The sequence below is a fragment of the Scatophagus argus genome, chromosome 19, assembly GCF_020382885.2.
Source record: "Scatophagus argus isolate fScaArg1 chromosome 19, fScaArg1.pri, whole genome shotgun sequence".
NCBI classification, from domain to species: Eukaryota; Metazoa; Chordata; class Actinopteri; family Scatophagidae; genus Scatophagus; species Scatophagus argus.
This window is the reverse complement of record NC_058511.1, coordinates 4,680,336-4,704,257: the sequence shown is the minus strand read 5'-3', so window position 1 is coordinate 4,704,257 and position 23,922 is coordinate 4,680,336. Positions and strand designations below refer to the sequence as shown.

General features: G+C 40.8%; 1 protein-coding gene across 1 annotated transcript in view; it reads right to left on the bottom strand.

The window, feature by feature from the left end:
- The window catches only part of ryr3 (ryanodine receptor 3), a 93,776-nt gene that overhangs the window by 45,996 nt on the left and 23,858 nt on the right, over nucleotides 1-23,922 (bottom strand). The window contains exons 4-32 of the mRNA XM_046374084.1: nucleotides 23,015-23,089; nucleotides 22,637-22,715; nucleotides 22,105-22,217; nucleotides 19,567-19,666; nucleotides 19,266-19,359; nucleotides 18,625-18,699; nucleotides 17,539-17,695; nucleotides 15,843-16,007; nucleotides 14,239-14,360; nucleotides 13,911-14,091; nucleotides 13,343-13,478; nucleotides 11,474-11,569; nucleotides 11,198-11,316; nucleotides 10,349-10,482; nucleotides 9,787-10,028; nucleotides 8,827-9,019; nucleotides 8,137-8,353; nucleotides 7,653-7,757; nucleotides 6,035-6,138; nucleotides 5,467-5,550; nucleotides 4,690-4,849; nucleotides 4,287-4,431; nucleotides 3,778-3,983; nucleotides 3,206-3,380; nucleotides 2,341-2,549; nucleotides 1,956-2,119; nucleotides 1,747-1,795; nucleotides 1,482-1,642; nucleotides 834-996 (exon numbers count right to left, since the gene is read on the bottom strand). Of these exons, the coding sequence (XP_046230040.1) occupies nucleotides 834-996; nucleotides 1,482-1,642; nucleotides 1,747-1,795; nucleotides 1,956-2,119; nucleotides 2,341-2,549; nucleotides 3,206-3,380; nucleotides 3,778-3,983; nucleotides 4,287-4,431; nucleotides 4,690-4,849; nucleotides 5,467-5,550; nucleotides 6,035-6,138; nucleotides 7,653-7,757; nucleotides 8,137-8,353; nucleotides 8,827-9,019; nucleotides 9,787-10,028; nucleotides 10,349-10,482; nucleotides 11,198-11,316; nucleotides 11,474-11,569; nucleotides 13,343-13,478; nucleotides 13,911-14,091; nucleotides 14,239-14,360; nucleotides 15,843-16,007; nucleotides 17,539-17,695; nucleotides 18,625-18,699; nucleotides 19,266-19,359; nucleotides 19,567-19,666; nucleotides 22,105-22,217; nucleotides 22,637-22,715; nucleotides 23,015-23,089 (4,023 nt within the window). The remainder of the gene's footprint in view (nucleotides 1-833; nucleotides 997-1,481; nucleotides 1,643-1,746; nucleotides 1,796-1,955; nucleotides 2,120-2,340; nucleotides 2,550-3,205; nucleotides 3,381-3,777; nucleotides 3,984-4,286; nucleotides 4,432-4,689; nucleotides 4,850-5,466; nucleotides 5,551-6,034; nucleotides 6,139-7,652; nucleotides 7,758-8,136; nucleotides 8,354-8,826; nucleotides 9,020-9,786; nucleotides 10,029-10,348; nucleotides 10,483-11,197; nucleotides 11,317-11,473; nucleotides 11,570-13,342; nucleotides 13,479-13,910; nucleotides 14,092-14,238; nucleotides 14,361-15,842; nucleotides 16,008-17,538; nucleotides 17,696-18,624; nucleotides 18,700-19,265; nucleotides 19,360-19,566; nucleotides 19,667-22,104; nucleotides 22,218-22,636; nucleotides 22,716-23,014; nucleotides 23,090-23,922) is intronic.

The window sequence follows — 23,922 nt, the reverse complement described above, 5'->3', positions numbered from 1 at the left end:
GCTCTGCTATTGTCTATTCGCTTGGCAAATTAAACAAAAGTCAGAAGGCTTTGAACCTCTAAGATCGTGGATTAGCTGGTGTTATAAACGAGCTAAATGAGCGTCAGTTGGTGTATCGATGACAGACATCAGACACAAAAGGTAAATACAAAGAGAGATGAATAACACAGCTCTGAAGGAAAAGAAGCTTTTCATCAAGTTAAAAGCCTCCCAATTCCCTCAGAAAGCCTCCCCCTTTAAAAAATGCCAATTCACAACTAAATCAAGGAGTGGAAAAAAAGAGACCGAAAAACAGCAGACAATAACAGAGATAAAGACAAGAACAAGACATGGGTGATAAAAGCTTCACAAGGAATCATTTCCATGTCTACTCAGGTATTCAGTATGATGCATTAAAAACCTGAGATCAGCATGGCTAGACAAGGATTACTGAGCAGATGTCTGTCTTTGTCAAGACTCTGGTACAGAAAACAGATGAGAATTCGGCTGTGTAATTTACCAACTGCCTGTCTGCAGCTCTAATTTACTGCAGTGCAAATTTGCTTACGTTACCTGAAGGGAAGATAGAAGGGAGTATCTACCGAGTGCATGTAGGCAATACAAATATGTCTGAGAGCTATCATCCCACAGATTTATTACATTTATTTAACACTCAAAGGTTCTTTATCTCTGAATGTAATGGTGATGCAGCTGAGTGCTGCAGAGGAATATACCCGAAATATATTTACCACAGGAGGAAATATAACGACATGCACATACTGAAGTTTATGAGGCAGGCTGTCCTTGGGCGTTTGTCCTCTGCGCCCCACCACTCTGCTATTATTCTTATTTACCTGATATGTTGTGGACAGCTCCTTGCCGTTGGCAGTGAAAGAGACAAGGCCAGTGGCTAGGTCAATCAGACAGCCGATCTCCAGGTCAGAGTTGGAGCGGCTGGAGGAAGACGGGCCGACTGCGTCTGCTCCACACACCATGTAGCAGTTACTCCTCTGCACGCTGCGGCAACACAAGCAAATAAATGAGCTTGGCATGCACAACTTCAACGTGAACACCTGCAGGGCAACAAAGACGACTGTAAAAAAAATGAAGAGCTAGTACATGACATATTTTTATTACATGACACAGTCTTTGCTGTCTCTGTCCGCATTCACATTCATTCTGTCTCACACAAAAGCCCTCTTGTGTGTCTGTTATGCCAAAACAAAGAAGATACTGTAAGCAAACAGAAGTATCAACAGGAAATGAATTCTCCAAAACATGTTTCACACAGTGTCCTCTATGCAGATTCACACTGTGGCTCTTAAACAATACCTACTTTCCCTAAATTACTGCACATCTTTGACATTCCCTGATACAGTCTGACGTCCTCAGAGCACCCAGCAAATCTGCTGACTCTTCCTGCCTACATTACATCTCTCGATGTTTCAAGATACCTTCCAGGTATTTAAAAAAAAAAAAAAAAAAAAAAGCGCAGAGCTTGCCTCTCATGGACGCGGCCCCTCTCATCTCCTAGGGTGACGGTGACTGTCCTCGTCTTGCTGAGGCTGAAGTTCTTGCTATAGTAATGATAGTCCGGTGAGACCCAGCCCACCCACACTGACGCAGGGTCCTGTCCGGCAAACACTCTCACTGAGTGGTAGTACTACCACAAAAAAAAAAAAACACAGCACAATAGGTTAGTGAACAGAGAGCATAGTAATAGCTTTTATATGCAGTGTGTACCTTTAAAAATGTGGGTTTATTTACAGTTGTGATGCTTCCATAGTCAACAGTGCCATCTTCTTTTGGACGATGGCTGCAGGGAAAACACACAACTTCAGGTCGGAAAATTCCCATCTTTATTTTTTTGTACTGCAGTTGGCAGGCAGAACAAATAAGGGCATATTTAAACAAAACTATCAATCTGTTTAAATCATATCACAACGATGCTGTCCACTGCTGTTCCAGTGTCTGACCTGAGTTTCAGCGATTCGTCCAGTAACTTGTCTGCAGAGTAGAACTCCACGGGCACGCTCAGTCTACAGTACAGCATGTCATTGTTACTGTTCTGTGTGCCAAATGTCTTGTGGGCGACCTTGAGGCAGGGAGGGCTGTCTACTGTTCCGTCGATTCTCGTCACCTGAGGAGTTAAGAGTCAAAATCTGATGGAGGAACTCAATATGCAACATCAATGTCCCCATCAACACCACCAGCACTGTTCATAATAGCTGCATTAGTAGACATAAAGCAAGCTAGAAACTAGGTGAATACCTGCAGCCATTAACACAAGAGAGAAAACCTGCAGCCATTAACACAAGAAAGAAAACCAACAACAATAACAAGGATAATGAAAATGCTTACCTCGATATGCATGTGGTCTTGTGGTACGTTGACAAAGGTGGGAAGGCGCTTGCTGAACCACATGGTGATCTCTCTGTTCATGTTAACAGCAAAAGGCTCAAAGCCTTCTTGGAGACCACACATGGTGTAGTACTTAAAAGTGCTGGCGTCCTTTCCCAGGTTCATACGTCCAATCTGAGACATGCCTAGACTGCACACAGGGATGAAACCTGGAGGACGGTTAAGGAACACTGGTGAGTTTTCCAGTTGGTGTTTTCTTAAGTGTGAAATATCATCCAGTCATGTCATCCCTTGTTGCAATGTGAGCCAGTCCTCCCTGAGCAAAGTTGAAGAATCTTTCTTTGCAGATTTAATTAAAAAGTAACTCAAAAGTTTCTCTTCCACTAATGATGTGATCGGTCTCAGTGCCCTCAAGAGCCACATTTAATTAAACTGGTGAGTTTATAACCCTGGCAAAAAATAATAAAAATCTCTGGACATCCAAAATTAGCAATGTGTTATTTATGAATAAAAATAATGAAGCTTATTTTTAACACACAAACATTCAGATTTTACTAAAACGTGAATCTTCTTCTTTGCCTTGAAAAATTCGTATCAGTATACAGACACATAAGTAGGCAGTCTATACAGTCTTTACAGCAGAAAGCGCCACTCTGTCTGGTCCTGAATGATGGTTCATTTGCAGAGCTAATGCCACTATGGACTTCATTAAACTGCAATATCATTTGCATTTTCTCCTGTTTCTGGCTTTTGTTTCCCTCATGTTAACTGCCAAACAAATCTATTCCTACCTCTAGAGATACTGTGATGGAAACGCACACAGAATAAATGAATAAATTAACATTAAAGCCAAAAGAGCCCTCACCATCCTCTGTCTCAAAGTCAGTGAAGCAAAGCTCAGAGCCTTTGTTGGTGATCAGGAGCTCTCCGTTCAGGGTGAAAATCATGGATTTGTCCTCCATGTTGATCATGCAACCAACCACGTCGCCCTTTTTCCATGGATGTCCAAAGTAGCGGCTGCCTGCATGCATACGTCGACCCTTAGGAAGGAAGACAAGGCTTGAAGATTTTGTAGAATGTATAATATGGTCACAGCAATGAAACTGTTGTGATAAAACAGTGAAATCAATAATTGGTCATTTTTTAAATGCTCTAACAAAGAAATGTTCCACAAGAAAGCAAAACATTGATAGATCTTGGTGAAGAAAATGAATTTCCTCCCATATTATAATGGTTCATAATTAATATTGCACAGCCCACAAAATTTCAAATGAAATCAAAACTGTATTGGTGTTCTTTAAAACTGTAGGATAACTTGTTGCCAGGCCAGTTTTCTTTCCTTCTAGCACTTGTACACCTGTAAGGTGGTAAGGATGGTGAAATTATGCCTGCTGCTGAAGTAAAATAGGTCAGTATATCCTAACAAAGCTAGTTTACCCTGTATCCATCGAAGACGAAGGCTTGGTCATCCACTCCCAGCTCCACATCAGGCCTGCAGCCTGGTCTGGCCCAGCCAACCCTCATGTCACCTCCAGTCAGTGCCTCAAACTCAAAGTACCATTTTCCCGTCTTCAACGCGTATGTCTGCTCCACACGGAAGAGGCGGATGGTCTCGATGCTCTCGTCAACAGCCACATGGGCACCTAGTGTTGGGGACATAGATGAGAAATTGATGCTTGATAACTTGACAGGTTCGTTAAATAACAACTGACACCAACACAATATGAAACAAATTTTAGGCAACGTTTTTGAGTATTATTATCAAATTTAATGCATTAGTTCCAAATAAAATGTTTATTGAACTACAGCTGTGTTTGTAGGTGATGAACCTTTATGCTCTGCCCTGCAACAATCTGCCTCTAAGTTTCAAACTTAACCAAAAAAAAAATTTAACAAGGAGTTATAAAGGGATTTGCATAGCAGGTGTGCAGGCAACATGTTCTCACCTTCCTGGTCTGGGGGGTCGATGTCATATCCATAACCAACCATGGTCCTGATGGCCTCTCTCAAACTGTCTCTGTTAGATTTCTTAGTGCGTTCGTCCAATAAAGCGTACGGCACCAGGCGAGGATTACGCCTGCTCTTCAAGTCCTGATGCAAGCCAGAAAAAAGACCCCAATACGATGAAGGGAATATGCAAGCAGAATAAAGACAAGCATATAATACAAATAATATAAAACAACTTAGGTTAACAATGCAGCTTTTATTTTTAGCACTGTTACTATTCGAAGAAGAGTGAGCAGAAATGTCTGATAAAATACCTCATTTATTATTAACTATACTTCAGCTTAAACACCAGACAAGTGTACTACAAGTTCCTTTCTAAATGGAAAGAATAATGACTTTTACCTGCTGGATGCCGTAGGTCCATCCTTGTTTAATTCTGTCTTTGGCCCACACATTATGTGCATTCTCGGCCAGTTTATCAACTAGAACCTCCTGACCCGCAGTCAGTTTCACGTCAGAGAGGTCCAGTGGCGCAGGCTTATAACCGTTGGACATCACGTAGCTGCAAAATAAACAAAAAAAGTACTTCATTACACAGTACTTATTAATATCCTGTTCCCATTTGTGTTCCTACCCAAACCTGGCACAACTATATCCAATTACTTTTTTCCCATCCTTAGTAATAAATGATGGCTTGAACAAAAGACAAGGGAAAAACATATCAGAATATTTAAAAAATAATTAAATATAACCAATACAAAGTGAATAATAAAAATGTCAAAACAGTATGTGTTACCATTTTCAAAGAAACATCTTAAGTCAAACAAAAAGTTCTGAAATTATGTAAAATTTGACAAACCATATAATTAACCTTTATTTTTACAGGAGGAAGAGTAAAATCAAAGTAAGCAACAACGTCTTTGTTATCAGAGTAAACAGTTTTTCCAAAACTTCGGCAACAGCAGCAACAGAACAGGCATATTAATGACTCGTTCTTCTTTCTTACAAAAATGTACAACTCAGTGCCAGTAAATCTTTCAGTCATATTGTTAGAAGGATATCTCTCAACATCTAGATGACTTCGACAGAGTCTTTGTTACATAACACAGTGTAAAATGCATTGGATTTTTTTGCTCCGCGACATTCATGATACAGAACCTGTGATAAGAGAAAACTTACTCTTTGGGAAGTTTGATTTTCTTCAGATCATCCTCAGCATGAACATTGACTTGAGCAACATGGCACCCAAGAGCCAACAAGGTCCTGAGGATGAAAGAGAAATTTAAATCAGAAAGAGGTACAACGACCACAGCTGACACTCAAGCCCCATTACACTTTGTTGGATGATTAGATTATATTTCAGTCTTACACCAGCAGAATCCATTGAGAGACTGCTACGCTTTTAACACAGTTCATTAGACATTTAGAAATCTCAGTAGACAGCTGGGGGTCACAAACAATATGTAATTGACCAATTACATACCCGACTGAAGTTTGCTACAACAGGAGATCACTTTAATGAGCAAAGCCAAATGTTTTTACAGTGAGATGACTCAGTAGTTGGCTCAAATATGCCTTGGAAACAGGATTTCTTAAAATCAATACTGGAATTCACTCAGGAGATGCAAGTCATTACAAGCACTGCTTTAATATGACCCTTAAACTGCTCTCACACAGCATTCATCAGGGAGCAGAGGCATTTCCACAAAGAGGTAATTGGCTTATTTAGCAAACTGCCCAGTCTTACTTTAGTGTTTCACTGGACATCTGCAAATTGTAGTTCCTTTCAGTTTCAGGCAGCTTGGCGAAATCCACGAGGCAAGGGTGTTGCCTCTTGTTGTCATCACGAATCTAGGAAGAAAGCAGTCAGGTGTCATTACTGTGAGTTTCATGTTACAGCAACTATGGATTCTGTTTCTTTCTGTTTCTTTTGATCTATGAGCCTGCCTTTCCATAACTGCAACAACACCCCAAAGGAAAACATGATTAAGTATGGCTCAGTACCCAGAAAAAAACAAAAAGAAAAACAAAAAACTGGAAACCACTGCAGTCAGATTTATCTGCAGTTGACGTTGGCAGATACATTTTTGTTTGTTTTCCATTTGGACTAATTAAGCCTCAGGTGCTGATTTTTTAATGAAGCAGAGTTAAGCCTGAATCAGCTCAGAGATGAGGTCCAGATGAGGTCGTTGAGAGAAATTTACTCTCAATAAGACTCTGCCAGTGGCTTGTTCTCTGATAATCTTCTGCTGACAAATGTTAAATAGACCTGAGGTGTGCAAAATGTATGAGCAATATAGTGATCAGTACAGTAAGGCGAATATCCAATGAAGCTATATCCAGCTTTATCACCATCCTGCCTGCCAAGTGCCTCCTTGTCCAAAGAGGCTTCTGTCTTGGATTCAGTGCAAAGTCACTTTGAGCTCATAGAAGCTTGTTACAGCAGAATTAAATAGCCAGTGGCTGTTTGGACCTAAATGTTGTCCTTAATAAACTGTAAGACTTGGGTTACCTCCCTTAATGCAGTTTTTTTCCCAGTCTTAATTAATGTGGATGTCATACTCCCAAAAGGTGAGACACTCATTAAGTTTGTTAAACAGCTGCTGTGGCGCCGACCTCAGAGGGAAATGATTCTGTGATAAGCAGAACTGTACAAAACAGGCAGCGTGTGAGATTAGACTTCTAACAGGCTGCTCTGCAGCAAACATGAAGCCTGACTAACACTAAAATGGTAAAAGAAAGATCGAGAAAAAAACTGTGGAGGTGTTAACTGCAAACTGCAGTTACCCACTTCACCCTAAACTACACGTTTGAGCATCAAGCCGAAAAATAATCAGGTTCAGATCTGATCAGAACAAACCAGAATGTAAGAGCTACATATGTCACCACTGCTGGTAATCTGTAGTCCTTTTTAGTATCTTTAGGAGTAAAAGGATACTGTTTAAAAAGGAAACTATCAGGGGTTTTATTTTAAAATATATATATCTAAACTAAAGGTGAAAATGGCATTTACGAGATTTTTAACATTAAAATAAAATGTAGAAGAAATACTCAGGTTACACTAATAATTTCTTTCTATTTTCTCCTTAAATGAATGCATGTTAATTCCCCTAACTAAAGATGTTTTCAATTGTCAGCAAAACCAAAATGTAATCTAAGAAGTTAATGTTAATTTGTAAGGTTTGACTCTTTCTCCGGCACAGGGCATCCTGGTTTTAGGTAGTCGCTTGTACTGAGAGGCCTGTATCAGTAAACTGCTGTCATGTACCTCAAAAGTACCGAGACATTAGTGTTAATGGCCCATTAACATGCATTTGTCCCGGCTGTTTTTGTGTGTGGAATGCAATGAAGGATAGCACCTTTACCTTGCCATAGGTCCAGCCGAGTTCGATCTTGTTCATCCCCCACAGCTCGTGGATGTTCTCTGCCAGCTTGTCCCGAACGTTGTCCAGGTGAGGTGGAAGGACAATCTGCAGAGAGAGTAGGAGAACAGATGGTGCAGTCAGATGATAAGAAAATGCCAGTGGGCCAACAAATGAAAACTGGTCTCATCTTTTTTCTCCTGATCACACAGTTGTTACATTCCTGGGGATTCTAGAAATATTCTCATTATTTTGCCTTTGTAACACTGAGGCAGGAAATGTGCATTTACTTAGTGTTTCATGGCCACTGCAGAACTGAATATTACATAACAGGTGTGACTCCAGCCCCTCCCGAGACCCTGACGGATAAGCGGTATAGGAAATGGATGGATGGTAATTTGCATACGAAATATTCATTTATTCTCTCTGCTGTAGCTTGAAGCTACTGATGTTAACAGCAACACTGGTCTGATCGCTCTGTCCTCACCTGGCTGGTGTCAACAGGAGTGGGGATGAAGGAGGCCTGAGAGAGGAACTGGGTGGTTCCCAGCAGGTCACGGACCCCCTCATGGTCCCTCTTGTACTCCTTCACAGGCTCTATGTGCATCTTCTCTTTGGGCAACAGAGCCTCGTAGCATGGAGAGTAACCAGCAGGCGGTAGGAACTTGAAATCTCCGTGGCGCCCACCCAACAGGAAGCGGACCCTGAAATTACAGGTTACGTAACGTTGTTTGAAGTTATGTAATAATATTCTGATTCGGAACTTCACTGTGGGTATTCAAAGTTTCTGCAAACCTGCAATTTTTTACTCACACACACTTCAGGAAAGCACTGCAAACCTCTGCCATTGCCTGATACCAGGGCTGCAGCAAAGCCACCCAAAGGCCAGGATTATCTACCTTTTCATAAATATTTCTGCTAAAGATTAATTTCATACCTAGTAACTCCTCGTATCAATATAACTGGAGTAAAGACGATTGCAGCTTTTGAGGAAAGACATCAGTATTGATTTTTCTTTGGGTGTTATTTGGGACAAACGTTTAAACTGCATCACTGCTTTATATATAAAGCGGTCGTAGCCTGGGAAGCTGTAACTGCTTCTCAAAAAATAAAAACAAGCACCTCTGCCGTGATGGCTTCTTCATCTCATTTCTTTGTTATAAATACAGATCCTTACTTGACACCTGCAGAAAAGCTGACGACGGGGAAGAAGAATCCCTCTGTGTTGAAGTCCTCAAACATGCCCTGGACAGGCTGCCCGTTGATCCTGAAGGACATGCTGGGAGCGCCCAAATCCAGACAGCAGCTGACCACATCGTCTGAGTTCAGCAGGTGCTGGTTAATGGAGGCCACGGCCCTAGGGATTCGGCCTAGACAACACCGGGCAGAGACAGAGAGGGAGGATGGATGGCTGTTAGGGTTGCAAAGTCATTGCAAAAGTAGGGCAGGATGATGGGCGAGGAGAAGGAAGGGGAGCAGAGTAGTGGAGAGATGGGTGATGAGTGCTTTAAAATGGAAGTCATGAAATGGATGAGAGGGAGTGATGGGTGTTTTAGTCGAGTTGAAAGGGAAGAGAGGTGAAATAGGTGTTGTGCTTTTAGGATGAGAAGTTAGAAGTGGGGGCATTCAAATGACTTAGTCCTAAAGCTCCAAGTCGACAAAAGGGTTTGTGCAAACTAATGACTGGTTATATCCCGAGAACATACCTGCATCTGCAAACAGCTGGCCTTCAGCTATGCTTTGCACAGTGCAAACTTGAAGATGTAAAGCATGCATAATAAAGGCCTTATTAAAGGTCTAAGGGAGAGGTTGTGCAGAGGAGGTTTATATCACTGTCACTGCTGACTTGAAATTACTTCACTACAAAGGTGCAAACTAGTAGAGAAAGATCTGGCAAGTTATATTTAATAAAGTAGGTAAAACTGATCTATGCCCAAAGTAACAACACACTCTTAATAATTTAAATGTATTTGCTCAGCTAATATGCTTAATTAACAGAGTGCAGGTGTGGTTTGATCAGAACTGATAGAGAGCAGTGGTAACAGAAGCACACAAACCCACAAACGTTGCATCACATTTTGATTCAAAGACTAGGCAGTAGTGTTGGTCTTATATGGGGGTCTTGTAAGATTCCCACCTGACCAGAGATGAAGTCCGTCAAAGCTGTACGAGTACAGGTCATCCCCGACGCCGTTGCCACCCCATCCTTCTCCTCCACCGGGGTATGGAGCGTAGCCTTTAGTGTTGGCCCAGCCCACCCTGAGGTGGGTCGGCTCTCCGGTTACAAAGTGGTCCACCTGGTCAATCACCAGCTCAAAATACCACTTTTTATACTGGGCCGAACCTTCAGCTACCCCCAGGAAGACGTTCGGCCTCATACTGGAGGTGATAAGAAAGGAAGAATCTTCTTTGATACAAGGGTGATTAATAGTCCAATAGCAGTTAATCTGAGAATAAAACTCGAATTAAAACACATTCTGCTGAAAAAAGCCACATTTTCTGATGTAACATCAAGTTTCCTCAGATCAACCCATCCAGAACGTCACCTGGCAGCTGGTAGAATATTTTGAAACAGTAAGACAGAAGCATCAATGTTAAAATTTAGCCAGCTATGACGACGACTGAAGAAACTTTAAACCCATAAAGACTTACTCCCAAGTTGGTGAACAGAACCATTAAGAAGCGTTTCTCTTTCTTACCTCTGAACATCATTGACCAGTCGAGTCTGAAGCAGCAGGTCCCTCTCGGGAAGCAGGTTGTCACAGATCAGATTCTGATTGGCTCGCACTGCCACCCCATTACAAACACAGAGGGAACACAGGACATCCAGAATCTAAAAGAAAGAAAAGAGGAAAAAATAGAAAATCTATCATTTTTATTGCCCTCTTTTGTTTTATAAATATGTTGAACGAATGAGTAAATGAAGTGCATCCACAAACTCAAACAATGAAAATCCATGACTTATTTCTCAATTAAATTGTTTTGCTCATTCAGAAGCTTGTAGCATAGCACACTGCATAAAAGACCGTTAAATGTCACTCATGATCAACAGCTGTTGTTTACGAGCATGCCCTTTCATGCCTGGTGCAATTTACAGGGTAAATAGTAAGACACTGAGGCATTTGAACACTGCACGTAAAACATTTGGTTGGAATGTCATAAAACACAAGTATGTTGCCATGACAAAGATACCAGAACAATGTTTAGACTTCTCACTTGTTAGCTTTTGTTTAACAGTGACTGAGGCTTGTGAACAGCGATTGAGGCTTGTGAAAACACAATTACAATTAACATTGTAAATTACTACCAGTAGAGGCAGCAGAGTTTTGCCTCAAGTCTTCATCCATTCAACAATTTGTTTTTCAAATGAGTTATGAACTTGACAGCCTCGTTGCCTGATAGCATTTCAGTATTTTTAGTTTTGTCAGTACAGACAGTATTAGACTGGGTCAAAATATTGACTCCTGTTTAAGATTCAAAGAAGCCTGCCAATCACCCTAAAACACTCTTAGCTAATATTTAAGTTACTGTGGGGTCTTTGTACCCACCTTATGGTTGCGTCCATGCTTGTAGAGCAGAGAGATTATGGATTTAATGTGAGCCCGCTGTATGATGTTCAGAGCCTCTGGACTTTCTACCAAGATACAGTGGAGGACTTCCAGGATCCCTGAGAGGTCAGACAAATCATTTGTCATTATCAAAACAAATGTATATAAACCAGACTACATCTTTGCATCACCTAAGTAATTTTTTCTGACACTGATTGTTCTCTTATCAAGGTTTGGAGCTTTTTCTGTTTTTGAAAAATATATTTCCCATAATACCTGATGAAGACTCCAGTCTTTCCAGCTTGCTGACCAACCAGTCCAACTTGCGGGAAAACTGAGTACAGTTGGTCCTGTTTCCACGAATCAGTGCGGCTGAACAAAGGACAAAGTTCTTACAAAGTTTAATAAAAGGCATGAATAAACTGAATAACTTCAAGGTATAAAATTTGATCCAAGCAGCTGACCGATTGTCTGACTGAACAAAGTCTGACTTTCAAAGAAAAAATGGCGGACTGACATCTTCAGTCCACAGGTAGGGATTAAAATTCATTAAATCCCAGAAACCACCTGACACACAATATTATGAAGTCTTTCTGGTGGAAAATGCATGGGAAATATTTTTAAAGCAAAAAACAGGCACTCTATGGCTTCTCAAGGGCTGAGGTGTGTTCCCTTGTGCCCTTTGTCTGCTACCGTGGTGACATTAAGAAGTCTCCTTATTACTTTACTGTCTCATTTTTCACCATTAGGATTCAGGGACACTGGACTGATAATGTCTGTGAAACAATTTAACAGCACTTTGTGCCAGAGGAATACTGATGGGTGTCTAATCTCTTTTAATTCTGCCTTTACGGGAAAGCTAATGTTCAATACGAGCACCACACCATGAGGTAAGGGCGAGGATGTTCACTGTGTATGATGTGAATGTGAAATTAAAAGTTGGAAATAGAGAGGAGGAACCTGAGGCTACACAGACTACAGACTTATAATAGGTACATTAGCACAGACTTCTAATTATATATACTATTAATAGATACAGATAGCAACCATTATTGAACAGGAAAGACTGAGCTTTTAGCAGTAATAATATTGAAAGGTTTCCAGTTAAGAGAAATAAATGTGAAAGTTTGTCAGTCCCATCTCATTAAGAAAAACAACACTGTGCTCATTTAATGACCAAATTGTTTTTTTTGTCACATTTGCAAATGAAATAAAACATGTTAAGAGCCTCTTCTTCTACTTTCTTTTGACAGCATGCAGCCTAGACAGCATAAGACATGGACATTCTGCAAAGTCTCCTGCAGGTTTCTGAAGGGCCACTGAATCTCAGTTTGGCGGGTCTACAAACGCCTTCTTGGCAGTGCCTGACTCCTAAGCTCCAAGCTACACAAGTTCACAAGTTGATGCTTGGCATGCAGGAATTTTATTTTATGTTTTTTGATAATTAACCACAAGTACAACACTTGTTGTTGATGTCCACCAACATCCTTGGGGGTAACCGCTCTGTGGACAAGGCTGGAGTGAACTCAGAGGAATGTATTTGTACGCGTTGAGCGTGTGTCTAATGTGCGTACGTGGGAGTTCATGCTGTGGAGGTGATGATGAATATAAGGCCAGTCAAGGTGAGCAGAGGGGAAGCTGTTGAAGGGAAAGCTCCAATGACAGCAAAACAAACTACCCAATAAAAAGTTGTCCAAGTTTCAGGGTCATAGCTTTAGCATTCACGACTCAATACTGGCCCCGAGTGAGCAGAATAATGCCAGCCCCTGTGATGGCTGGCATTTTGTTAATGACACTATCGTTTTATCAAATATGGGGCTGAATGCTTCGTAATGTGCCAACACTGATCTCAGAAAAGGATGTGACCTAAATGGAAGGCAGGGCAGATGGTGAAAGAATAATTCAAGAGATGCTCTGTCTTTGCTTCTCTCTGCACTCTCTTGTCACAAATAATTACATATAAATGTCATGTAAAGCTGACAGGAAAACAGACAAGATAAGAAGTGGGGACTATGAGGTGAAAAGGAGAGGAAGAGGAAGACACAGGGAGAAGATTAATACTGCATGTCTGCCCAGGGTCAACAGCTGACAGTGTTGACAGAAGATGTGGATATTTCCTATGATCCATCACTCGGGCTCGCTTACCCAAGAGTTCATAGAGGAGGTTGAGAATGTCCTTCCACGCTGCGCCTGCCTCCTCGCCTGCCACCTCTCCAAAGTGGGCAGCGCTGTTGTACAGGTTCATCCGGTCAATGCATTTGGACAGGAGGGTCAGCATGCCCTAAGAAAAAGGCCATGAAAAGGACTCTACAATTGCACACAAGATACTAGATAGCCATAACTTATTTCTTTTATTTAGCTAGGTAGAAATTGCAATTAGAAATTCTCTTTCAGTTTAACACCAGGGCTTACGTTTGCACTCCGACCATTGGGTGTACGTCATTCCCCATCTCTAACATCCACAATTACATCCACATCACCATTACACCTTTGCATTAAAAGAGCAAAGCAACCGCCCAAAATAGTGTATTCATTTATTTTCTATCAAACAAAGCCATATAGACTAAAAATGGTCACATGTTGATACATCTTAACTGGGGCTGTTCCAGCGGGTGAGTGAAGCATCTTTTGGTTTATCAAGCACTTAAATTATCCACACATAACAGCTTTCGGTTCACTGTGACGTTAAAGCTCGCAAAACGCCCACCCTCACCTCCTCTTTGAAGAGGTCTTGGCGTTTGATGAGTGAACGTAGAAGACATTGTTTCTCCTCGTGCTCCAGTTCTGAATCAGGCTGCTTGAAGTACTCGATCAGGTCATTCAGCGTCTGCAGCACCTCTTCAACATACCCAGCCACCTCTGTGGACCCACCCTCTGCAATTCTGTCCAAAGCCCTGAGGGAAGAAAGACAGGCAAGGCCAAGCTGTAAAATCTGAAATAAACACAGCAAAAACTAACACTGTGCTAGTGTTTTGTTATGTTGTATAAGAGTGTCAGTGAAGACAGTTAAAAAGTGTTTGCGAATAACTCCTTGTCGTTACTTGATGAAGTTAGTGAAGAGGAATGTGGTGTTGCGGATGATGCGAGCAGCCCGAGACTCCTCATGCTGACAGCGCTGCAGGATAAGCCCATCGTCCATGTGGCCCTCAGAATGAAGGCAGGCCTAAACCATGACAGACACGCATACAATTATTACAACAGGTCCCATTAAAGGCCCATGACCCCTAAGAGGGCATGGGATCACACGGTAAATGACTGAAAATGGATCTGTGTAAGATTAGATTTTGTTACAAACAGATGGATGATAAAGTGTGTACAACATCAACAGCTATTAGAGTTAGTGAAAGAAGCATAAATACACATTCACAGTCCTATCTTAAAATTGCTGTCTGTTTATTATCAGACATAACTTCACTGTGATAGCAGATATTGATCCAGAAGCTATACAAAAAGCCATTTAAGTTTGTAATGGAGAATCTCCTTCAGCTAATGAGTTTACACCACATCAGCTCAGTGAAATCTGACGCACTGTAATCAAACTGCATAAAGGGAGGAGGCGATGAGGGTGGGGAGTCTAAGTGTAGACTGACCATCACCTCCAACATATCAGGTGCATTGGCAAGCTGCCAGGTCTGGAGGGACTGCCTGGCGCCAGCACAAGCTGGCGTTTGATGTCCCTGGAGGCATGCCCACCGATGAGCAGCGTTCATTTGCCACCCTAATCCCCCACGTCTCACCCAAAACTAACTGTCACCCTCCACATGGCCCATTATCACATTTAAATGGGTTGCTACTTCAAGTGTGCAAGACGGGTGGGTGTCAGGGGAGAGGTGCTGTGTATCCAGGGTAGACAGCGATGACAATGACAAGTAGAGTGGACAATGAATAGTTGCCTGGGTGCAGTAGCGGTTTAAATAGCCACATAAACCACTGGTGGGATTTGCTACTGTGAACATGGCCTCTGTGAAGTTGGAGACAAGGTATGGCAAGCAGTCAGGATCTTACTGTAAACACAGAGGTAGACAGATGCCAGACACGATTTGGCTCACTATGCAACAGTGCAATGATTGATTTATAATTATGCAATATGCAATGATGCCAGTTGGTTCTGATTAGACTGAAACATGATCCTGAAGGGCTAATATGTTCCAAATGCGACAAATAATTGGAAATTGTTGGAATAAATGCCAGTGCTGCAAAGAAATAAGAAAAAAATAATTACCCACCTTGTGAGTTTAAGAAAAATCTTTAACTTATTCTGTCAGCTTTTCATTACAATTTGCTTGAAACCATAAAGTTATACAATATAAAGAACTGACTCTGATATATTAACACTGATATGATCATTTTGGCACAGTGCAATGACACCAAAAGTTGTGAAAACACCAATGTGGGATTATGACATAAACCTGGTTCCTACTGCTGCTTGTAACTACACATATACATGTTTCATTAACCATCTTCCATCTAAAATGACATTGCTTATGTTGGCTAATTTCTTTCTGATGTATATGAGAATAACTGAGTATTTCAGTGTTTCAGAGTTCAATAATTAAGTGAAGTTATTAAATAATTCATCATAAAATGACCTCTGGAATGACTCAGTAAAATGGAAGTTATGGAAGAAAAGTTTTATCCTATTTACCCTTCTTTTCAGCGGTCCTAGACGAGACGATTTGGCATCAGGCGCCAGGTACGACAGCCAGAGTCCTGTCGCCACATGCATGATGAAGCAGACAGAGTCTCCATATTTGATCTCTGGCACTCCCATGCCATCAATGTCCCTCTTTGGGCCCAAGTCGCTTTTTTCCTGTTGCATTGACATTGAGAGGCAGGTACCCACATTACCAAGCACACATAGAGAGAAAACAGCACACACACGCGCACACACACACACCACACACAGGCATTGAAATATGACAAACCAAGATATATTGGGATTAGATGGTAATCAGAAAGGAGGGTTGAGGAGAATGTATTCATTGGCCTGCCAGGATGTTGCTGCTGGCCTCATTAGCTCTGCTACATTTCTGGCTCAGCAGAGATGGAGCGATGCAGCTGATTGCAGTCGACAGCACGTAGTGGGGAACATATTAATGCCAATGTTCGACATGGCAAAGCATTGACCTTTTCTGATACAGGAGCCGACTGGCACTAGGTTGTGTGTACAATGGGTGGAGGGAGAAGAGGTTAGACTTTCCATGTATGTTTATTCTTTGAAAGAAGCATGAATCCCCAATAATCCCAAAAAGCCTGTGGGTCCTGCAGGAATAGTCATTACTGAGGGCAATTACTCTGTGTTGTCAGTAGTGGGATGGGTTTGAAAATTAAAGCCTGCAAAGTGGACAGCACTCCAGGGGGATTTCATACAGTACCAATTGGAGATAAAAGGATATCTACAGGGACACAATGGTACTTTGTGAAGGTGACTCACGGCACTGTGCTGTTCCTGTGGTTGCAGCCATATCAAAACAGGATAATATAGCAGAATAACTTATGCAACAAACACATACTCTGAGCTACATTTCAACAGGTGAGGAAGATTCAACACAGAAATGCACATATCAAGGCATTACTCTATTGTACTGAGGCCTACAGTATGCCTTCCTACTTATAATGGAAGACTGGTTGAGATAGAGGGTCAAATGATAACTTTAAAAAGATGAGGAATCAAAATGAAAATGGTACAGCAAGAAATAAAACTGCAAACAGTGAGACAATTGCACTCCTGCATTAATTTGTTCATCTGCACTGCACAATGTAAACAACATATGCAAGCATTGCTGAACAACATCACTAAAATACCTGCTTTCGATTTAAATTTAAAGTAAACCACAAACTCCTTTCTCTACGTTATTTTGGGCTGCAAGACTATTTTGGTGAACATGCGATCAAAACAAAAGCACTTAAGAGTGCTCCAAAAGAGAGAGCATTCCCAACAAGTGTGGGATAAAAGGGTAGTTGACTGAGGGATAGAAAAAAGCAAAGGCAAATGAAAGAATAAAAAGGAGAAACCTAGAAAATGTCTTAAACATTACATGACATGAGTGTTTGTTCCAGCATTTATAGTTGTGTCCACTCAGCAGCTGTGAAAAGGTCAATTTGTTGTTGCGAGCTCATTAAGAGCTTACAGACCCATCTTGAGAGTCTTTGATGAAGAAGTGAGGGGAAGATATTTTGAGTCCTTGTTTAATGAAGTAAACTGACTGAGAACATTGATTTACATCAACATCCAGGCTAGCCTACAGCCAATGTAACTGCTTTTCTCAAGGGCCACATCAGAGCTAGTTGCAAAAATAGAAGAAATAAATTATACTTGTATAGGCTCAGTGAGCACTGACCTTAGAGGGCCTGAAGCAGAAGGCAGTGGCTGTAGTGTCGCACTTCCTCCTGTCCTGCAGTACCAGTCCGCGGTCCTCAGTCAGGGCCAGGTAATGGCCAGTGGAGAGGTGGCGTAGTCGGAAGGACTGACCCCAGCGAATGTGGCTACTACTCCAACTAAACAGAAAGAGTACTGGTGTCACTAATTATGGGTTGGAAAAAAATAGAAAAGAAAAGTATTGCCTTGGTAGGCCTATCTGTACTGGGACTATATAAGATATCTATTTTGTAAAAATTGAACAATACCCATGCCCATTCTGATTACTTTAATTCATGACTAAAAATAAGACAGTTTCTCTGAACTTTCAAAGTCATGACTGCTGCCTTTATGAATGAGTGAAAAAAATGCCAGTGACATATTTATTTACATGTGCTTTACAAATTAAAGTAACACATACTATGCTGTTTCACTCAGAATTTCAGATAAATCACCAAATTAAAATAATCTGGAAACGTTTAAAAATCTGCAAGTGGAATAAAAATGAGGGACAACTGAGAAACAGATAAAGTTCAACTTTCTCACTGTCAGCGGAGTTTAACTTTCTCTATATGGATAATGCGGTGTGGAAAGTATGGTTCAAAATTCCTCCCTAAGCCGAGATGGAGAACATGTGCTTTAATAGATGCACCTGCGCCATTTCAAAGTGTACAGACTCTGACAGGAAGTCCCAGTGAGTGCTGGCAGACATGACCGGAGGGAAATTGCGTGGGTGGCCAGTCAAAGAAAGGAAAGACGAGGGAGGGTGATAGACAGAGAAAGAGAAGTAGATTAAAAGGGATGGTAGACAGAACTTTACCTGTCGAAGGACTACGCCAAATAATTGGTCGTGACAGTTCAGAGTAGAGGGAAGCGAAGTTTATATATAACCTACAGTACAGCAGCTGTGACATTTGTATACAAAGCTCCAATTGTCTCTATTCTTCATGAAGAGATTCTGCTCAGACAGCTCTTCTATGCATTTCTGAGAGAAATTTATGTCTGGGTTTATGTTATTTACTTTTCTGAGTTTATTTTATTCTCTGTGTGTGTTTGGGTCTGATCTCACCTGATCCTGAGAGGCTCCAGTCTCCAAAGTGAGCGGGCCTTTGACGCTCCTTTACCCGCCTCATAGTTGACTATCCTGCAAGCACAAAGAAACAGTTGGAGACTTTTATCGTTTCAGAGTCTTCCCAGTTACCGTGGGAATAAAATAACCTGAAGAGTTTCTGCTCCTGCTGCAGCTCTGGCACAGGGAACAGCATTAATGTTGACTAAGTCTCGCTACTCAAGTATTTGGACTGGACATTGTTCCAAAGACAATGGATATACACTGATTTTTTTCAATTCTGCATTTGTAATGCTGAGACTATCTGCATGCTACCAATGAAAATCATGTAACGTACCACAATTTTATTTTATTTTTCGGTGTGCTACAAGAAACACTTAAAGAGAAACACACAGAACACAAAACACTTGACAGAATATCCCATTAATTATTGAAGAAAGGTTTTTAGAGCTTTATGGTTTTCTTAAGCTGCATAAGAGCACAGTTTCTTCATTTCATACTGTTAAAGTCTTATTCTGCTGGCAAAGAAGCACTCTGGTCAAGCACCACTTCAGGCCTCAGCAGGTTTCAAAATATTGACCAACTGGTCATTAGATAATTTGGACATAACAGTTGAATTACTGAGCTAATTATTTACTAACCTTTGCTCCTCCTCACTCTTGTCTGCTCCTGGGATGGTCAAGCTCTCATCATGACCATGACAAAGACGCATCACGTGTCCACCAATCAAATACCCTAATAATATCAGAAACAACATTGTTTTACAAGAAAATCAAGCAAAAATCATCTTTATTATGGACCAAGATTATTATACACAAAGGAGTCATACTTTGCTATGAAACGAGTAGAATAAAAAAAAAATGTGTTTAAGCAACTTCGGATGAAATTGGATGATTGACTGGATGATCGTTATTTGATTCTCTGCTGGGATCATGAACTTGCCTACAGCCATGTTGCCTGAGGAGCAGGTAGGTTGGATGTTCCACAGGGTCTGCATGAAGGAGGCATCCACCTGGGTGCTGCCATTAGAGATAGAGAGATGCTGCAAGAGAGAAGCAGGTAACACACGGCTTTAGACAAATAAAGTAGGCAGCAAGAATGAAGCACAAGCAAACAGTGAGATTCAGCAATACTGCACAGAGGAGGGAGATGTCCTAGTGTCTAGACTGAAAAGAATAAAACAACTTTGTGTGCTTCCTCTGGAGCTGCCAAACAGTGTTATAAAGCTGTAGGCTAAAGAGGACTGATGCACCAATGTTTCTGAATACAGCAATGTCCAGACAATAAAACAACAATTCCCTCCAGCACAAAAACTTGGAGCATTTCCCTATAGGATTCAGAGGCAAGTAAAAACTCGAAATGATAAGCAACACCCCCTCAGCTACACGTAAATGTGGTTCATCTTGTTCCACCTCACTGAACTCCCCTGAATCATTGCTGGGCCACATATAAGAATCCATTTAGGGTTTTTATTAGTCTGTCTTGGCATTTCAAAAGTGTCTACTATACCACACATTTCAGTGTAATCTACTTGTATGATTTCCATATAATATGAAATGATGGAGTACTGAGCATAAAAATATTGCAAACCAGTGCGTGGTTTACAACTGTATTAAGTAAGACTAATGCAACATGGAATGCAATAGGTTGGAACTGACTATTGACTATAGCCTATAAGCAGCCACTGTACAGCCATATGACTATATAACTAATAACCAGGCAGCAGAGCCAAAGCTCAGTTTTAAATTTTTTTCCTTCATTTTGTATTTTTTACAATTTCTCACTTATAGTATGGTCATACTATCTGCAATCTAGCCTCTTAAACATGTTCTCAAAGAGCAACAGACTGATGCATTTGACTAAAGTTTTCTCCCAATTTTCTCCATGGCCCTGGACTCCTCTGGCAGGTCTGAGGTTCACCCTCTACAGTCTCATCAAATCCTGTGGGGAAACACTGTAATATTATAATATTGTTATATTCAGCCTAAAGGGACACAAAGCAACAATCACCTATGTCCTAAAAAAGACTGCGTCACAACGTCTATGCTTGTTCACAGTAACAGATTATTGATTGCTTTCTGCCTGAATTTCTGATGTGTTTCTGTCAGACCGAATCAGGTGATGATTTCCCATTGGAAGAGACAAGTCTGGCTCTTCGCCAGTTCTGCTTTAATTGCACATATTCCTTCCCGAAGGGCCAGAGTAGCCACTAGAAGCCAGCAATGCTCACTCTCCCATGCGTGGCACGTCCCTATCCCTCCTATTTTTCCACTTCTTTCTCTGCCTCTATCTCTCCCTATCCCACTTGTCTCTCTTTACCTTGTAAGTTAATTGAGGTCGGGTGTTTTTCTATGCACAGGAGAGACACTCTAAGCTCATAAGTTAGATGGATGCCTTCCCAAAAAATATTTTTTAAAAAGAATCTGTACAGGAGGGCTTTACAAGTAATCAGATTTCCATTACAGATAGCAGTGTAAAGTTTTAAAGGTTTCCCCTTGAAGTGCCTTGTCACTCTGAAGTTGGCTGGAGTGAGACAGGTATCAGAGCTATCCGGCAGCTATGAAACTTTCCGAAGTGCCTTTCTGAGAAAGCCAGTGAACCAAAGCAGATAACTCCAGCTATGTGGGGCGCATAATACCTCTAAACTCGTACAAGTTTAGAGTCAGACAAGTCTGTTCTGACATGAAAACACTTGGCAGAGAAATAAGAAAAACAATAGCAAAGAAAATCTGAATGAAGTGAGATCTGACAAGCAAGTCAGACAAAGTAAAATAAGAGCTGATACGGGAGGCATCAGAAACAGGAAACTGTATCTGATGTATCCAGACTGCCTGAAAAATGCTAAATATTCACAAGAGAAAAGTCTCTTAACTGCAAAAGAGAAATGGAGTGGATGCCTGCTGATTTACTGAGAACAGTTTGAGCTGCAATTAGCCCATCATCTTTAAAAACTGCATCGTCTTTCTACTGTGTGATGGTGTGTTTAAGATGTTTCTCTGTTGACAAAACACAGTCTCCTACTTTTTGAAAAAAAGAACTCTTTTGTTAATGGCTTATAAGTCAAAGTGCTAACTGACCATAACATCTTAATCTGAACTGTGTACAGCAAGCTGATAAATCACACATTGGAATAGCAAGCTAGAGATCAAAGATAGTAGTGTGTGCAGTGCAGTTTGTATACATGATTTATTTAGCTTTATGATTAACAATAGGGCTTTTCTCCTCTCCTGCTTGGTGTATTTGTTAACCTGGGTAGCAAATCACTGCTACAATTGCAGGAGTAAATCAAGTTTTCCTTAACCAATTGGGCTTTATTCTATTAAAAAAAATTGTACATATATTTTCCAACAACATGTATCACAGCCTTTGTTCTAAATCCACACATCTTGTTTTCCAGTGGCACCAACAAAGAACTCATTTTCCTCTCTGTTACACGTCAGTTTGAAAGAATCTATTGCAAAGAGGAGATGCTGGACCTACCAGGTATCTCTCTGTCGACACACTGACAAGGATCAGGTCGTCTCCGATGCGGACTTTCTCTCCCTCAGATCTCTGCTTGGATGCAGGGTGGATGGTCCACCAACAGGACTCTCCTATTGACAGAAATACACAAAAACACCATTAATATATTGATGATAAAGTAAAATACACACATGTATTAAGGTTGGGCTATTGTCCAGCACAGTCATACATGTGTCATTTCAGACAATCCTGATTCCTCTCTGTTGAAAAAAAGACTGGGTGCGCTAAAAGCATAAAAAAGGATGTGATCTAAGGAGGACTGTAACAGCAGCTGAAGAATCATTTACACTTGATAAAAGGCCTTAACAAATTTCAGTAGCTCATATGTCAAATGTAGCGTAGACCACAGTTACTACTACTTCTGCCATGGTTACTGATTCAAGATGTCAAGGTTAGGTTGACCTGAAATGGCTTCTCGGGAGGACTGGACTCAATTAAAACCAGTAAAAAGCCACATGAACGATCAAAGCGCCTGTTAGTCATACTGTACCTATTGAATCTTCTTGTAGTCCAACATCAAACGACAGCTTGTCTGTCAGAGATCTTGATGTCTTCAAACAGGTCAGGTACTGGTGAGTGAAAAATTAGTTAAGGAAGCAGCAGGAAATACTAAGAAAAACCGATAGTGGAAATCAGCTCTTGGCTCAAATGTTCAATAAAAATATGACAAATTATTTATTTATATGCTGTATATTTAATGCTAAAATGATGAGTCCATTATTTGTTTAGATAACTAAGAATATAATCAATTGGCAACAATCTGGTTGTTAAGTTATTGTTTGAGTTAAAAAATACCAAATATTCAGACTCTTAAATGTAAAGATGTTCAGCTTTTATTTATTCATCAAATTCCATTGTTGGTACTCACCATATTACTGAAGGAGTGACGAAGGAGAATGGCGTGACCGTAGAGCAGGGTCCGGTGTCCACCCCCTTGACCGGCCTGCCAGAAAATACAAAGGTAATAAATAATCATCATGTCATTATACAGCACCCTTCTGGACCCTGTCAAGCTTGACATATCGCATCCATATAGCCTAAGTTAGTAACCTCTAGCTCAGATATCAAGTTGAGATTTTCCTCTGCTTTCGACCCTGAGTGGGTAAACTGCAGGGGATTGAAATGGTAACTTCAACTTCGGACGCCCATTCCAAATGCAAGCAGGAAACAGTCCAAAACAGAGAAAGGGAAACACACAAAACTACACACACAATCAAACAAACCCACAAACATAACCATGTCCACACTCATTTGACAGCTTGCCCATTCTTGTGACAAACAAGAATAATTATGATACACAGTAGCACGATGGCTGAGGAAATGTGAAAAAAAAAAATAGTTGAGCAAAAAAAGAACAGATATGATTTCTTCACCACCACTGAAATGAATGAAAAAGATTCTTACTTACCCTTTTAATCAACCTCTAGCGGCAGAAGAGAAAAAGAAAAGGGACCATAAGAGCTAATATCTAAATGATGTCTGAACAGTTTTGATGTGGTTTTAGCATTATGAGTTGGATTAAAAACTACGAATCCAGAACAGGTCTACAGCCGCAATGAGTCAGTTCACTTTCAAATCAATTGATTTTTATGAAATGATTTTTCATTAGAGGATTCTAACAAATTTACAAATTGTTACAAATAGTTAACATTAAGGGACAATTTAGCCCAGTGGTCAGATACTTATTTCTGGTGCCCAATTCTCATTGTCGCAATGGAAGTTTCTATTATTAGGGCTATGAACAGACACACTATTCTCACTTGCAGTTAATTTAGA